This window comes from Somniosus microcephalus, chromosome 12 (assembly GCF_052327205.1).
Source record: "Somniosus microcephalus isolate GS21.2 chromosome 12, FLI_Smic_1.0, whole genome shotgun sequence".
NCBI classification, from domain to species: domain Eukaryota; kingdom Metazoa; phylum Chordata; class Chondrichthyes; order Squaliformes; family Somniosidae; genus Somniosus; species Somniosus microcephalus.
Window position 1 is genome coordinate 169153139 of NC_140998.1, and position 17784 is coordinate 169170922.

At 48.7% G+C, this 17784-nt stretch overlaps 1 protein-coding gene across 1 annotated transcript in view; it reads left to right on the forward strand.

Annotated features, from left to right (window-relative positions):
• znf106a (zinc finger protein 106a) overlaps positions 1-17784 on the forward strand; it is a 91920-nt gene that overhangs the window by 31594 nt on the left and 42542 nt on the right. Inside the window, exons 9-11 of the mRNA XM_086003825.1 lie at positions 3546-3896; positions 6078-6873; positions 8166-8221. Coding sequence (XP_085859951.1) covers positions 3546-3896; positions 6078-6873; positions 8166-8221 — 1203 coding nt within the window. The remainder of the gene's footprint in view (positions 1-3545; positions 3897-6077; positions 6874-8165; positions 8222-17784) is intronic.

Here is a 17784-nt window from a genome sequence, read left to right on the forward strand (position 1 = left end):
AAGGACACCCTCAAAGCCTCCTAAAACCATACTGACTCTGTTTGACTGCAGTATGTTTTTCTAAATGCCCTGCTACTGCTTCCTTAATGAAGGACTCCAGCATTTTACCAACGACAGGTGTTAGGCTAACTGGTCTATAGTTTCCTGCTTTCTGTCTCCCTCCTTTCTTAAATAGGGGTGTACATTTGTGGTTTTCCAATCCGCTGGGACCTCCAGAGTCCAGGGAATTTTGGTATATTGCAACCAATGCATCCACTATCTCTGCAGCCACTTCTTTTAAGACCCTGGGATGCAGGCCATCTGGTCCAGGGGACTTGTCGTCTTCTAGTCCCATTATTTTACCGAGTACTATTTCCTTAGTGATAGTAATTGTCTTTAGTTCCCCACTCCCTGTGGCCCCTTGATTATCCATTATTGGGATGTTGTTAGTGTCTTCTACCGTGAAGACAGATGCAAAATATTTGTTCAGAGTCTCTGCCATTTCCTCGTTCCCCATTATTAATTCCCAGTCTCATCCTCTAATGGACCAACGTTTACTTTAGCTACCCTCTTCCTTTTTATATACCTGCAGAAGCTCTTACTATCTGTTTTAATGTTTCTTGCCAGCTTACTCTCATAATTCATCATCTCTTTTTTTTTTAGTCATCCTTTGCTGGTTTTTAAAAATTTCCCACTCCTCTGGTCTCCCACCAATCTTGGCAACATTGTATGCCTTCGTTTTCAATTTGATACCATCCTTTACTTCCTTAGTTAGCCACGGATGGTGCTCCCTTCTCTTCAAATCTTTCTTTCTCACTGGAATATATTTTTGTTGAGAGTTATGAAATATTTCCTTAAATGTCCGCCACTGCATTTCAACTTTCTTACCCTTTAATTTGTTTTTCTAGTCCACTTTAGCCAGTTCTGCCCTCATGCCATTATAATTGCCTTTGTTTAAGATCAGGACACTGGTTTGGGATACAACTTTCTCACCCTCCAACTGAATTTGAAATTCAACCATGCTATGATCACTCTTTCCAAGAGGATCCTTTACTATGTGATCATTTATTAATTCTGTCTCATTACATAGCACCAGACCCAAGATAGCCTGCTTCTTGGTTGGTTCCATTACATACTGTTCTAGGAAAACATCCCGGCTGCACTCTATGAACTCCTCCTCCAGGCTACCATGGCCAATTTGATTTGTCCAATCAATATGGAGATTAAAATCACCCATGATTATTAGCGTACCTTTTTTACAGGCCCCACTCCAGACAATTGAGCACGTAACCCAGTGCTGTTAAGACAGGGATAGACAGATAGTGCTGTTGGGATAGACAGACAGGGTTAGGAGAGGGATAGACAGACAGGGTTAGGAGAGGGATAGACAGACAGGGTTAGGAGAGGGATAGACAGACAGGGTTAGGAGAGGGATAGACAGACAGGGTTAGGAGAGGGATAGACAGACAGGGTTAGGAGAGGGATAGACAGACAGGGTTAGGAGAGGGATAGACAGACAGGGTTAGGAGAGGGATAGACAGGGTTAGGAGAGGGATGGACAGACAGGGTTAGGAGAGGGATAGACAGACAGGGTTAGGAGAGGGATAGACAGACAGGGTTAGGAGAGGGATAGACAGACAGGGTTAGGAGAGGGATAGACAGGGTTAGGAGAGGGATGGACAGACAGGGTTAGGAGAGGGATAGACAGACAGGGTTAGGAGAGGGATAGACAGACGGGGTTAGGAGAGGGATAGACAGACAGGGTTAGGAGAGGGATAGACAGACGGGGTTAGGAGAGGGATAGACAGACGGGGTTAGGAGAGGGATAGACAGACAGGGTTAGAAGAGGGATAGACAGACGGGGTTAGGAGAGGGATAGACAGACGGGGTTAGGAGAGGGATAGACAGACGGTTAGGAGAGGGATAGACAGACAGGGTTAGGAGAGGGATAGACAGACGGGGTTAGGAGAGGGATAGACAGACAGGGTTAGGAGAGGGATAGACAGACGGTTAGGAGAGGGATAGACAGACAGGGTTAGGAGAGGGATAGACAGACAGGGTTAGGAGAGGGATAGACAGACGGGGTTAGGAGAGGGATAGACAGACGGGGTTAGGAGAGGGATAGACAGACGGGGTTAGGAGAGGGATAGACAGACGGGGTTAGGAGAGGGATAGACAGACGGGGTTAGGAGAGGGATAGACAGACGGGGTTAGGAGAGGGATAGACAGACGGGGTTAGGAGAGGGATAGACAGACGGGGTTAGGAGAGGGATAGACAGACTGGGTTAGGAGAGGGATAGACAGACGGGGTTAGGAGAGGGATAGACAGACGGGGTTAGGAGAGGGATAGACAGACAGGGTTAGGAGAGGGATAGACAGACGGGGTTAGGAGAGGGATAGACAGACGGGGTTAGGAGAGGGATAGACAGACGGGGTTAGGAGAGGGATAGACAGACGGGGTTAGGAGAGGGATAGACAGACGGGGTTAGGAGAGGGATAGACAGACGGGGTTATGAGAGGGATAGACAGACAGGGTTAGGAGAGGGATAGACAGACGGGGTTAGGAGAGGGATAGACAGACGGGGTTAGGAGAGGGATAGACAGACAGGGTTAGGAGAGGGATAGACAGACGGGGTTAGGAGAGGGATAGACAGACGGGGTTAGGAGAGGGATAGACAGACCTAGTTAGGAGAGGGATAGACAGACAGGGTTAGGAGAGGGATAGACAGACGGGGTTAGGAGAGGGGCGGACAGACAGGGTTAGGAGAGGGATAGACAGACCGGGTTAGGAGAGGGATAGACAGACCTGGTTAGGAGAGGGATAGACAGACAGGGTTAGGAGAGGGATAGACAGACGGGGTTAGGAGAGGGGCGGACAGACAGGGTTAGGAGAGGGATAGACAGACCGGGTTAGGAGAGGGATAGACAGACCTGGTTAGGAGAGGGATAGACAGACGGGGTTAGGAGAGGGATAGACAGACAGGGTTAGGAGAGGGATAGACAGACGGGGTTAGGAGAGGGATAGACAGACCTGGTTAGGAGAGGGATAGACAGACGGGGTTAGGAGAGGGATAGACAGACGGGGTTAGGAGAGGGGCGGACAGACAGGGTTAGGAGAGGGATAGACAGACAGGGTTAGGAGAGGGATAGACAGACGGGGTTAGGAGAGGGATAGACAGACCTGGTTAGGAGAGGGATAGACAGACGGGGTTAGGAGAGGGATAGACAGACGGGGTTAGGAGAGGGGCGGACAGACAGGGTTAGGAGAGGGATAGACAGACGGGGTTAGGAGAGGGATAGACAGACGGGGTTAGGAGAGGGATAGACAGACGGGGTTATGAGAGGGATAGACAGACAGGGTTAGGAGAGGGATAGACAGACGGGGTTAGGAGAGGGATAGACAGACCTGGTTAGGAGAGGGATAGACAGACGGGGTTAGGAGAGGGGCGGACAGCAATGTTGATCACGATGCTTCCACCTGTTTTAACTGAAGTTACTGTTTCCTGTGTCTCTGATCTGTACACATCAGGTCGGTGCATTTCTGACTGAATCCTTGTCTTATTCAGAGTCCTATGTTCCTACTGGAGAACGACTGCCGCTCAGCCCAGCGACTGAAAACAACAGCAGCAGTCTGCACAGTGGCGTGCCCAAGCTCAACCTCCACACCCCATTCACCTCGCCCTTACTTAACAACCCGTCTCCCCGCCCCGGCTCCATCGCCCAGTCGTACCCCAGCCTTGATGTGGCCCCTGCTTTCCGGACCCCTGGGGTGAATGCTCTTCCTGCCGTGCCAGACCCTTCCATTAAACAGGAGCCCATCTCTCCGAAGTGCACAGAGGAGAATGTGAAGGATCCCCGGATGCCGAGCGACAGCTGCACCTCACCGCAGTCGCTGCTTCCAGGAGCCCAGTGCAAAGGTACGTTGCCGGGGCGAGGTAAAAGAAAGAACTTGCATTTACACAGCACTTGTTACACCCTTGGGACACCCCAAAGGCAATGAAGTACTTTTGAAATGTATTCACTGTTGTAGGAAATGTGGCAGCCGATTTGTGCACAGCAAGGTCCCACAAACAGCAATGTGATAATTGACCAGGTGATTGTTTTTAGCGATGTTGGTTGAGGGATAAATATTGTCCAGGACACCGGGAGAACTCCCCTGCTCTTCTAAGCAATAGTGCCATGGGATCTTTTACACCCACTTGAGAGGGCAGATGGGGGGCCTCGGTTTAATGTCCTCCATTTTCATTTCTCCACCATTGGTGGCCGTGCCTTCAGCTGCCTAGGTCCCAACCCTCCTTAAATTTCTCCGCCTCTCCTACTTTAAGGCGCTCCTTTAACCTACCTCTCTGTCCTAATATCTCCTTACGTGGCTCAGTGTCATATTTTGTCTGATAACACTCCTGTGAAGTACCTTGGAATGTTTTGCTATGTTGAAGGTGCTATATAAATGTGAGTCGGTATCGTATTGGTTATAAACCCTTACCCCAGGCAGCAAGATTTGTGCTAGTCTGTGTATCAAGGGCACCCCTCCTACCCCGGGGAGGGAGCAGACACATGGTTGGGTCCGAGGGGGCTCATCAATGGTACAATCACCGTGTTGACGTCTTTCAGATGAGACGTTAAACTGAGGCCCCATCTGCCCCCTCAGGTGGACGTAAAAGATTCCACAGCACTATTGGAAGAAGAGCAGGGGCGTTTTCCCCGATTTCCTGGCCAATATTTATCCATCAGCCAACATCACTAAAAAACAGATTATCTGGTCATTATCACATTGCTGTTTGTGGGATCTTGCTGTGTGTGATTTGGCTGTTACTTTTCCTACATTACAACAGTGACTGCACTTCAAAAGTACCTCATTGGATAAAAAGTAATTTAGGACCTCCCGAGATCTTGATAGGCGTTATATAAATGGGGGCAAGGTATTGACTTGGATAGAGAACTGGTTGGCAGACAGGAAGCAAAGAGTTGGAATAAACGGCTCTTTTTCCAAATGGCAGGCAGTGACTAGTGGGGTACTGCAGGGATCGGTCCTTGGACCCCAGCTATTCACAATATATATTAATGATCTAGACAAGGGAACTAGATGTAATATCTCCAAATTTGCAGACGACACAAAGCTGGGTGGGCGTGTGTGCTGTGAGGAAGATGCCGAAAAACTCCAGGATGATTTGGACAGGTTGGGTGATTGGGCAGAAGCATGGCAGATGCAATATAACGTGGATAAATGCGAGGTTATCCACTTTGGTGTCAAAAACAAGAAGGCAGATTATTATCTGAATGGCAATAGATTGGGAGAAGAGGAAGTGCAACGAGACCTGGGTGTCCTTGTGCACCAGTCGCTGAAGGTAAGCATGCAGGTGCAGCAGGCGGTTAAGAAGGCAAATGGTATGTTGGCCTTCGTAGCGAGAGGGTTCGAGTACAAGAACAAGGATGTCTTGCTGCAGTTGTACAGGGCCTTGGTGAGACCACATCTTGAGTATTGTGTGCAGTTTTGGTCGCCTTATCTGAGGAAGGATGTTCTTGTCATGGAAGGAGTGCAGCGAAGATTCAACAGGCTGATACATGGGATGGCTGGAATGACGTATGAGGAGAGATTGGGTCGATTGGGCTTGTACTCGCTGGAGTTTAGAAGAATGAGAGGGGATCTCATTGCAACTTATAAAATTTTAACAGGACTAGACAGACTAGATGCAGGAAGGATGTTCCCGATGGTCGGGGAGTCCTGAACCAGGGGTCACAATCTGATAAGGGGTAAGCCATTTAGGACTGAGATGAGGAGGAATTTCTTCACCCAGAGAGTGGTGAACCTGTGGAATTCTCTACCACAGAAGGCCGTAGAGGCCAATTCATTAAATATATTCAAGGAGTTGGATATATTTCTTAAGGCTAAAGGGATCAAGGGATATGGGGAGAAAGCAGGGACAGGGTACTGAATTTGGATGATCAGCCATGATCGCATTAAATAGCGGAGCAGGTTCGAGGGGCCGAATGGCCTACTCCTGCTCCTATCTTCTATGTTTCTATGTTAAGTTGCTTTTCGATGAATGTCTTAAGTTCGGCCCGTTTTGGCTAACTGATGCACCGTCCCTTTCCCACAGGCGAAATCCCATATACGGGGTTTCCAATCATCACGTTACCGGCGTCTCTCCAGCACCTGACCGAAGGCTTCACACCACTGGGCCGCAGGGGAACAGGTGTGGCTGTGGACTGCACCGGGGTTGGTCGTGGCGTCACTTCCCTGGCGTTAGGCCTGCGGTTGGGGGGCAAGAATGGGACGCCCCAGCACAGAGAGTTATTCACTGTGCCAGAGAAACCCGACCCCCCATCGGCCGGCAGGTGCGAGAAGGTTGTGAGCTTTCCCGAGAGGGAGCGTAAGAGCCAGGTGAGCGAGTCGCGGCAGGTGGTCGAGTCGTCCCTGACCCCCTCGGAGAGCAAAGGCGGCAAGAAGAAGAAGAAATTCAGGAAGAAGAAGTGTCCCCGGGTGGAGCAAGCAGGTGAGAACAGTGACACGGAGCAAGACACCGAGCTCCTCCGGCCCCATCGCAAGCTGAAAATCAAGAAGACGTCCAAGGCAAAAGTCACGACCTCAACCCCCCGAGGGTCAGAGGGCACCTCGGTCCCCAAGGAAAAAGGGCGGCCGAAAGGGGAGAGTGAAATGGCAAGTGCCTCCACAGACAGTGAATTCTCCGTGGAGCTGGTGGAAGTTACTAACCCCCAGTTAGAAGTAGTCGCCATCGAGTCTCTGGATTCAGCCGACGAGCAGCCCGACAGCCCGTCCAAGGGGGAGCAGCCGATCTCTGGGCAGTGCACCACTGACCCACCCAAAGCGGGTTATGACGAGGTGACTTCGACCAGCGAGATGGGGACAAGCTGTGCCAACGGCATCGCCAAGAGGTGAGACTCACGGCAGCCTGTGAAGGGCGGGTCCGGCAATGCCTTGATTTTAAAATTTTCCCCCTTTGTGTTCAAATCACTCCATGGACTTTCCCCTCCATCTAGCCCTGTAACCTCCCTCAGCCCTTCAACCCTCCGAGATATCTGCGCTCCTTCATTTCTGGCCTCTTGTGCGTCCTCGATTTTAATCGCTCCACTCTTGGCAGCCGTGCTTTCAGCTGCCAAAGCCCTAAAGTCTGGAATTCCCTCCCTAAACCGCTCCATCTCTTTCTCCTCCTTTGAGTCGCTCCTTAAAACCTACTACAGTACTTTGACCAAGCTTTTGGTCACCTGTCCTAATATGTCCTTACGTTGCTTGGTGTAAAATTTTGTTTGATAACGCTCCTGTGAAGATCCTTGGGACGTTTTACTGCATTAAAGGCGCTGTATAAATAAAAGTTGTTCGTCCTGCTCAGGATGAAGCCAGGGTTCCCGGTCCTGGCTGCTGCCAAGATGAGTCGATATAACCGGGCTCAGTTGTGACACTAAGCAATGTCCTGCAATCCGGCCTCAGACTGCACGGGTGCAGCATTGCAGGACACCTCACGCCTGTAGAATTGCACCAGTAGCAGTCGGTGCCTTCGTGAGCAGGGCACACTGACTCATTTCCATCACTAATTTTAATCACCTTAGAACGAGGAGCGCTCTAAAAGAAAGACAGACCTTGCATTTATACAGCGCCTTTCACAACCTCAGGACATCCCAGAGTGCTTTACAGACAACAAAGTGCTTTTGAAGTGTAGTCACTGTTGTAATGTAGGGAAACGCGGCAGCCAATTTGCGCACAGCAAGCTCCCACAAACAGCAATGAGATAACTACGTTGGCGGTGGGCTAAATTTTGGCCAGGTCACCAGAGAACTGCCCTGCTCTTCAAATAATGCCAATGGGGTCGTTTACGTCCACCTGAGAGGGGGTTTAACATCTAATTCGAAAGACGGCAACTCTGACAGTATAGCTCTCCCTCCGTACTGTACTGGAGTGTCCGCCTGGATTTTGTGCTCAAGTCTGTGGAATGGGACTTGAACCCACAACCTTCTGACTCAGGCGAGACTGCTACCACTGAGCCACAGCTGACACTATGTAATATATATGTAGATAGGGTGAGATGAAGGTGGGAGGAGGTGCATGTGAAGCATAAACACTGCCATAGACCCATAGCCTGTTTCTTTGCTGTATACTTTCTATATAATACTATGTGACAGCGTGTGCCCGCCAAACGAGTGTACCACCTATGTTTTCTGTTTTTAAACAGTGTGGCTGAGACTCCGACTCCTGTGTCATCACTGAAAGGATCAAGGAACACATCAGGTATCAAAGCCAATGTTTAATTACACAATCCTGAGCAGACTCTCTCTCTCTCTCTCTACCCCACGGGCCAGACTCTCTACCCCACGGGCCAAACTCTCTACCTCTCTCTCTCTCTCTCTCTCTCTACCCCCCTCTCTCTCTCTCTATCTACACCCCACGGCTCAGACTCTCTCTCTCGCTCTACCCCACGGGTCAGGCTCTCTCTTTCTCGCTAACCCACGGCTCAGACTCTCTCTCTCTCGCTCTACCCCACGGGTCAGGCTCTCTCTTTCTCGCTAACCCACGGCTCAGACTCTCTCTCGCTCTACCCCACGGGTCAGGCTCTCTCTTTCTCGCTAACCCACGGCTCAGACTCTCTCTCGCTCTACCCCACGGGTCAGGCTCTCTCTTTCTCGCTAACCCACGGCTCAGACTCTCTCTCTCTCTCTCTCTCTCTAACCCACAGGTCAGACTCTCTCGCTCGAACCCACGGGTCAGACTCTCTCTCTCTCTCTCTCTACTCCACGGGTCAGACTCTCTCGCTCTAACCCACAGGTCAGACTCTCTCTCTCAATTCAATTCAATTCAATTCAAATGCTTTATTGGCATGAAAGTTTACAGAGAACCATATTGCCAAAGCTTACATAGCAAAAAGGTACAGTTTTCCAACATTCTGTAGGTGTCAATCGATTTGACATTTGTTGGGTACATACAATATTACTTTTAAACAATATTAATTTTAAACAGTCTTTGTACTTCATTTGGTACGTTCAATATTAATTTTAAACAGTCTTAATTTTAGACAGTCCTCAGGTTGTGACATGTTGTTACATATTTGGCCCCTCTCTCTCTCTCTCTACTCCACGGGTCAGACTCTCTCGCTCTAACCCACAGGTCAGACTCTCTCTCTCTCGCTCGCTCGCTCTAACCCACGGGTCAGACTTTCTCTCTCTCGCTCTAACCCACGGGTCAGTCTCTCTCGCTCTCTCGCTCTACCCCACAGGCCAGACTCTCTCTCGCTCTAACCCACGGGTCAGATTCTCTCTCTCTCTCTCTCGCTGTACCCCACGGGTCAGACTCTCTCTTTCTCTCTCTCTCTAACCCATGGGTCAGACTCTCTCTCTCTCTCTCTCTCTCTCCCTCTCGCTCTAACCCACAGGTCAGACTCGCTCTCGCTCTAACCCACGGATCGCTCTCTCGCTCTCTCTCGCTCTAACCCACGGGTCAGACTTTCTCTCTCGCTCTAACCCACGGGTCAGACTCTCGCTCTCTCTCTCGCTCTAACCCACGGGTCAGACACTCTCTCGCTGTAACGCACGGGTCAGACTCTTTCGCTCTACCCCACGGGTCAGACTCTCTCTCTCGCTCTCGTTCTAACCCACGGGTCAGACTCTCTCTCGCTCTAACCCACGGGTCAGACTCAGTTCAGTTCAGTTTCAGTTCAAATGCTTTATTGGCATGAAAGTTTACAGAGAACCATATTGCCAAAGCTTACATAGCAAAAAGGTACAGTTTTCCAACATTCTGTAGGTGTCAATCGATTTGACATTTGTTGGGTACATACAATATTACTTTTAAACAATATTAATTTTAAACAGTCTTTCTACTTCATTTGGTACGTTCAATATTAATTTTAAACAGTCTTACTTTTAAACAGTCCTCAGGTTGTGACATGTTGTTACATATTTGGCCCCAAGGTATGGTCTGTCTCCTTCTCCTAGGACTAATCTCAATTTTGACAGATCATCCAATTCCTTGAAATCTGGGGTTGTTTGGCTTAGCTTGTTGAATAATATGTTTCTTGATGTGTTGAATTTTTCGCATTTTAGGAGGAAATGCATTTCTGTTTCAACCTCGCCAGCCAGACATTGATCGCATATTCTATTCTCTCTAGGCTGCCAGGATTTCTTGTATCTGCCTTTTTCAATTTCCAGTTGGTGGTCGCTTAGTCTGTACCTGGTGAGGGTCTGTCTCTGTTTTGTGTCTCTGATGGTCGTGAGGTAGTCTGCCAGTTTATATTCTCTCTTTAGGGCCCGGTAACATTCTAATCTGCTTTGGCTTTCGGTTATTTTGTTCCAATGTTCCAGGTAGGTTTCTTTGCATTTTTTAATGATTTGGTTCACTCGGATTGGTGTTTGGACGGCTGTGTTGGTCTGGGGCTGGTCAGGGTCCGGCTGAGTACTTAGTTTCAGTAGCAGCTGACTCAGGGGACTCTTTTCTGGGTTTAGCTCTTGGGTCTGAAAGGCTTTGAAATGAAGGGTGTCTGGGGAGCTAGATTTGAGGTGATTTAGGAAGTTTAGTGCTCGTTTTTGGATGTTTATTATCAGTGGGTATCTGCCTAGTTCGGCTCTGCATGCATTTGTTGGCGTTTTTCTTTGGGTGCGAAGGATGCTTCGGCAGAATTCTGCATGTAGGGCTTCTATTGTGTGTTTTTCCCATTTAGTGTAGCTTTGGTGATTTAGCGGGCCCCATACTTCACTACCGTACAGTGCAATGGGCAGGATTATGCTGTCAAATATTTTGAGCCAGATTTTGATTGGGATTTGGATGTTGTAGAATTTTCTTTTTATTGCATATAGGGCTCTTCGGGCTTTTTCTTTTAGTGCATTCACTGCTATGCTGAAGCTCCCTGATGCTGTAATAGTTAGACCAAGGTAGGTGTAGCTCATAGTGTGTCCTATAGTGGTATCACTGAGGGTAAACTGGTATTTGTTTTCCTGACATCTGGGTCTTTTCTGAAAAATCATGATGTTGGTTTTCTTTAGATTTACTGTTAGAGCCCAATTTTGGCAGTATTTGTCGAGTAGGTCTAGTTGTTGCTGTAATCCCTGTTCTGTGGGAGACAGCAGAACCAGGTCGTCCGCATAGAACAGGGACTTCACTTCTCCATCCAGGAGACGGAGACCTGGTGACTCGCTTTGCTCCAGCATGTCTGCTAATTCATTTATGTATATGTTGAACAGGGTCGGGCTCAAATTGCAGCCCTGCCGGACGCCTCTTCTCTGGGTGAAGAAATCGGTGCGTTTGTCTCCAATTTTGACCCCGCATTTGTTTTTCAGATACATTGATTTAATAAGGTCATAGACTTTGCCCCCTATTCCACACTGAAGAAGTTTATAATAGAGCCCTTCGTGCCATATAGAGTCAAAGGCTTTCTTGAAGTCGATGAAACAGGCGAATATTTTCCCATTTTTTGTTTGGTGTTTGTTTTTCAATGAGGGTGTGAAGGGTATAGATATGGTCGGCGGTGCGGTGTTTTGGAAGAAAGCCTATTTGGTTTTTTCTGAGGATATTATGTTTGTTAAGAAAATCAAGTAATCTACTATTTAGAATACTGCAGAATAACTTCCCTAGACAACTGTTGACACAGATGCCACGGTAGTTATTTGGGTCTGATTTGTTTCCACTTTTATATATGGGGGAGATTAGTCCTTGGCACCAGATATCGGGAAAACAGCCTGAGCGTAATATGATGTTGAATAGTTTGAGTATCGCACCCTGCATCTCCATATTGCTCTCTCTCTCTCTCTCTCTCTCTCTCTCTCTCTAACCCACGGGTCAGTCTCTCTCTCTCGCTCTACCCCACGGGTCAGACTCTCTCTCTCTCTCTCTCTCTCTCTCTACTCCACGGGTCAGACTCTCGCTCTCTCTCGCTCTAACCCACGGGTCAGACTCTCTCTCTCTCTCTCTCTCTCACGCTCTCTCTCCTCTCTCTCTCGCTCTAACCCACGGGTGAGACACACTCACTCTCTCTCTCTCTCTCCCTCTCGCTCTAACCCACAGGTCAGACTCGCTCTCGCTCTAACCCATGGGTCAGACTCTCTCTCTCTCTCTCTCTCTCTCTCTCTCTCTCTAACCCACGGGTCAGACTCTCTCTCTCGCTCTAACCCACGGGTCAGTCTCTCTCTCTCTTTCTCTCTCTCGCTCTAACCCACGGTCAGTCTCTCTCTCTCTCTCTCTCTCTCTCTCTCTCTCTCTCTCTCTCTCTAACCCACGGGTCAGTCTCTCTCTCTCGCTCTACCCCACGGGTCAGACTCTCTCTCTCTCTCTCTCTCTCGAGCCCACGGGTCAGACTCTCGCTCTCTCTCGCTCTACTGCACGGGTCAGACTCTCGCTCTAACCCACGGGTCAGACTCTCGCTCTAACCCACGGGTCAGTCCCTCTCGCGCTCTCGCTCTCTCTCTCTCTCACGCTCTACCCCACGGGTCAGACTTTCTCTCGCTCTAACCCACGGGTCAGACTCTCTCTCTCTCTCTCTCTCTCTCTCTCTCTCTCTCTCTCTCTCGCTCTAACCCACGGGTCAGACTCTCTCGCTCTCGCTCTACCCCACGGTCAGACTTTCTCTCGCTCTAACCCACGGGTCAGACTCTCTCTCTCTCTCTCTCTCTCGCTCTACCCCACGGGTCAGACTCTCTCTCTCTCTCTCAGCTCTAACCCACGGGTCAGACTCTCTCTCTCTCTCTCTCGCTCTAACCCACGGGTCAGACTTTCTCTCGCTCTAACCCACGGGTCAGACTCTCTCTCTCTCTCTCTCTCTCTCTCTAACCCACGGGTCAGACTCTCTCGCTCTAACCCACGGGTCAGACTCTCTCGCTCTCTCTCTCGCTCTCTCTCTCTCTAACCCACGGGTCAGTCTCTCATCTCTCGCTCTACCCCACGGGTCAGACTCTCTCTCTCTCTCTCTCTCTCTCTCTACTCACGGGTCAGACTCTCGCTCTAACCCACGGGTCAGACTCTCTCTCTCTCTCTCTCTCTCTCTCTCTCTCGCTCTAACCCACGGGTCAGACTCTCTCTCTCGCTCTCGCTCTAACCCACGGGTCAGTCACTCTCTCTCGCTCTCGCTCTAACCCACGGGTCAGACTCTCTCTCGCTCTAACCCACGGGTCAGACTCTCTCTCTCTCTCTCTCTCTCTCTCTCTCTCTCTCGCTCGCTCGCTCTAACCCACGGGTCAGACTCTCTCTCCTTCTCTCTCTCCTCTCTCGCTCGCTCGCTCTAACCCACGGGTCAGACTTTCTCTCTCTCTCTCGCGCTCTCTCTCCTCGCTCGCTCTAACCCACGGGTCAGACTCTCTCTCTCTCTCTCTCTCTCTCTCCTCTCTCGCTCGCTCTAACCCACGGGTCAGACTCTCTCTCTCTCTCTCTCTCTCATGCTCTCTCTCCTCTCTCTCTCGCTCTAACCCACGGGTGAGACACACACTCTCTCTCTCTCTCTCTCTCTCTCTCTCTCTGTCTCCCTCTCTCCCTCTCGCTCTAACCCACAGGTCAGACTCGCTCTCGCTCTAACCCATGGGTCAGACTCTCTCTCTCTCTCTCTCTCTAAACCCACGGGTCAGACTCTCTCTCTCTCTCTCTCTCTCGCTCGCTCGCTCGCTCTAACCCACGGGTCAGACTCTCTCTCGCGCACTCTCTCCTCTCTCCGCTCGCTCTAACCCACGGGTGAGACTCTCTCTCTCTCTCGCGCTCTCTCTCCTCTCTCGCTCGCTCTAACCCACGGGTCAGACTCTCTCTCTCTCTCTCTCTCTCTCGCTCTAACCCACGGGTCAGACTCTCTCTCTCTCTCTCTCGCTCTAACCCACGGGTCAGACTCTCTCTCTCTCGCTCTAACCCACGGGTCAGACTCAATTCAATTCAATTTTTCAATTCAACTGCTTTATTGGCATGAAAGTTTACAGAGAACCATATTGCCAAAGCTTACATTGCAAAAAGGTACAATTTTCCAACATTCTGTAGGTGTCAATCGATTTGACATTTGTTGGGTACATACAATATTACTTTTAACAATATTAATTTTAAACAGTCTTACTTTTAAACAGTCCTCAGGTTGTGACATGTTGTTACATATTTGGCCCCAAGGTATGGTCTGTCTCCTTCTCCCAGGACTAATCTCAATTTTGACAGGTCATCCAATTCCTTGAAATCTGGGGTTGTTTGGCTTAGCTTGTTGAATAATATGTTTCTTGATGTGTTGAATTTTTCGCATTTTAGGAGGAAATGCATTTCTGTTTCAACCTCGCCGGCCAGACATTGATCGCATATTCTATTCTCTCTAGGCTGCCAGGATTTCTTGTATCTGCCTTTTTCAATTTCCAGTTGGTGGTCGCTTAGTCTGTACCTGGTGAGGGTCTGTCTCTGTTTTGTGTCTCTGATGGTCGTGAGGTAGTCTGCCAGTTTATAATCTCTTTTTAGGGCCCGGTAACATTCTAATCTGCTTTGGCTTTCGGTTATTTTGTTCCAATGTTCCAGGTAGGTTTCTTTGCATTGTTTAATGATTTGGTTCACTCGGATTGGTGTTTGGACGGCTGTGTTGGTCTGGGGCTGGTCAGGGTCCGGCTGAGTACTTAGTTTCAGTAGCAGCTGACTCAGGGGACTCTTTTCTGGGTTTAGCTCTTGGGTCTGAAAGGCTTTGAAATGAAGGGTGTCTGGGGAGCTAGATTTGAGGTGATTTAGGAAGTTTAGTGCTCGTTTTTGGATGTTTATTGTCAGTGGGTATCTGCCTAGTTCGGCTCTGCATGCATTTGTTGGCGTTTTTCTTTGGGTGCGAAGGATGCTTCGGCAGAATTCTGCATGTAGGGCTTCTATTGTGTGTTTTTCCCATTTAGTGTAGCTTTGGTGATTTAGCGGGCCCCATACTTCACTACCGTACAGTGCAATGGGCATATCTCTCTCTCTCTCTCTCTCTCTCTCTCTCTCTCTCTCTCTCTCTAACCCACGGGTCAGACACTCTCTCTCCTCTCTCTCCTCTCTCGCTCGCTCGCTCTAACCCACGGGTCAGACTTTCTCTCTCGCGCTCTCTCGCGCTCTCCTCTCTCGCTCGCTCTAACCCACGGGTCAGACTTTCTCTCTCCCTCTCGCTCTAACCCACGGGTCAGACTCTCTCTCTCGCTCTAACCCGCGGGTCAGACTCTCTCTCTCTCGCTCGCATCTAACCCACGGGTCAGGCCCTCGCTCTCGCTCTCGCTCTCGCTCTCCCTCTCCTTCTCCTTCTCCCCCCCTCTCTCTCTCTCTCTCTCTCTCTCTCTCTCTCTCTCTCGCTCTACCCCACGGGTCAGACTCTCTCACTCTCTCTCTCTCTCTCTCTCTCTCTCTCTCTCTCTCTTTCTCTCGCTCTAACCCACGGGTCAGACACTCTCTCTCTCTCTCTCGCTCTAACCCACGGGTCAGACACTCTCTCTCTCTCTCTCTCTCTCCTCTCTCGCTCGCTCGCTCTAATCCACGGGTCAGACTTTCTCTCGCGCTCTCTCTCCTCGCTCGCTCTAACCCACGGGTCAGACTTTCTCTCTCCCTCTCGCTCTAACCCACGGGTCAGACTCTCTCTCTCTCTCTCTCTCTCGCTCTAACCCACGGGTCAGACTCTCTCTCTCTCGCTCGCTCTAACCCACGGGTCAGGCCCTCGCTCTCTCGCTCTCCCTCTCCTTCCCCCCCCCCTCTCAATTCAATTCAATTCAATTCAAATGCTTTATTGGCATGAAAGTTTACAGAGAACCATATTGCCAAAGCTTACATAGCAAAAAGGTACAGTTTTCCAACATTCTGTAGGTGTCAATCGATTTGACATTTGTTGGGTACATACAATATTACTTGTAAACAATATTAATTTTAAACAGTCTTTGTACTTCATTTGGTACGTTCAATATTAATTTTAAACAGTCTTAATTTTAAACAGTCCTCAGGTTGTGACATGTTATTACATATTTGGCCCCTAGGTATGGTCTGTCTCCTTCTCCTAGGACTAATCTCAATTTTGACAGGTCATCCAATTCCTTGAAATCTGGGGTTGTTTGGCTTAGCTTGTTGAATAATATGTTTCTTGATGTGTTGAATTTTTCGCATTTTAGGAGGAAATGCATCTCTGTTTCAACCTCGCCGGCCAGACATTGATCGCATATTCTATTCTCTCTAGGCTGCCAGGATTTCTTGTATCTGCCTTTTTCAATTTCCAGTTGGTGGTCGCTTAGTCTGTACCTGGTGAGGGTCTGTCTCTGTTTTGTGTCTCTGATGGTCGTGAGGTAGTCTGCCAGTTTATATTCTCTTTTTAGGGCCCGGTAACATTCTAATCTGCTTTGGCTTTCGGTTATTTTGTTCCAATGTTCCAGGTAGGTTTCTTTGCATTTTTTAATGATTTGGTTCACTCGGATTGGTGTTTGGACGGCTGTGTTGGTCTGGGGCTGGTCAGGGTCCGGCTGAGTACTTAGTTTCAGTAGCAGCTGACTCAGGGGACTCTTTTCTGGGTTTAGCTCTTGGGTCTGAAAGGCTTTGAAATGAAGGGTGTCTGGGGAGCTAGATTTGAGGTGATTTAGGAAGTTTAGTGCTCGTTTTTGGATGTTTATTATCAGTGGGTATCTGCCTAGTTCGGCTCTGCATGCATTTGTTGGCGTTTTTCTTTGGGTGCGGAGGATGCTTCGGCAGAATTCTGCATGTAGGGCTTCTATTGTGTGTTTTTCCCATTTAGTGTAGCTTTGGTGATTTAGCGGGCCCCATACTTCACTACCGTACAGTGCAATGGGCAGGATTATGCTGTCAAATATTTTGAGCCAGATTTTGATTGGGATTTGGATGTTGTAGAATTTTCTTTTTATTGCATATAGGGCTCTTCGTGCTTTTTCTTTTAGTGCATTCACTGCTATGCTGAAGCTCCCTGATGCTGTAATAGTTAGACCAAGGTAGGTGTAGCTCATAGTGTGTCCTATAGTGGTATCACTGAGGGTAAACTGGTATTTGTTTTCCTGACATCTGGGTCTTTTCTGAAAAATCATGATGTTGGTTTTCTTTAGATTTACTGTTAGAGCCCAATTTTGGCAGTATTTGTCGAGTAGGTCTAGTTGTTGCTGTAATCCCTGTTCTGTGGGAGACAGCAGAACCAGGTCGTCCGCATAGAACAGGGACTTCACTTCTCCATCCAGGAGACGGAGACCTGGTGACTCGCTTTGCTCCAGCATGTCTGCTAATTCATTTATGTATATGTTGAACAGGGTCGGGCTCAAATTGCAGCCCTGCCGGACGCCTCTTCTCTGGGTGAAGAAATCGGTGCGTTTGTCTCCAATTTTGACCCCGCATTTGTTTTTCAGATACATTGATTTAATAAGGTCATAGACTTTGCCCCCTATTCCACACTGAAGAAGTTTATAATAGAGCCCTTCGTGCCATATAGAGTCAAAGGCTTTCTTGAAGTCGATGAAACAGGCGAATATTTTCCCATTTTTTGTTTGGTGTTTATGTTTTTCAATGAGGGTGTGAAGGGTATAGATATGGTCGGCGGTGCGGTGTTTTGGAAGAAAGCCTATTTGGTTTTTTCTGAGGATATTATGTTTGTTAAGAAAATCAAGTAATCTACTATTTAGAATACTGCAGAATAACTTCCCTAGACAACTGTTGACACAGATGCCGCGGTAGTTATTTGGGTCTGATTTGTTTCCACTTTTATATATGGGGGAGATTAGTCCTTGGCACCAGATATCGGGAAAACAGCCTGAACGTAATATGATGTTGAATAATTTGAGTACCGCACCCTGCATCTCCATATTGCTGAACTTGAGCATTTCATTTTTGATGTTGTCTGGGCCACAGGCTTTCTTTAGGTGGAGAGA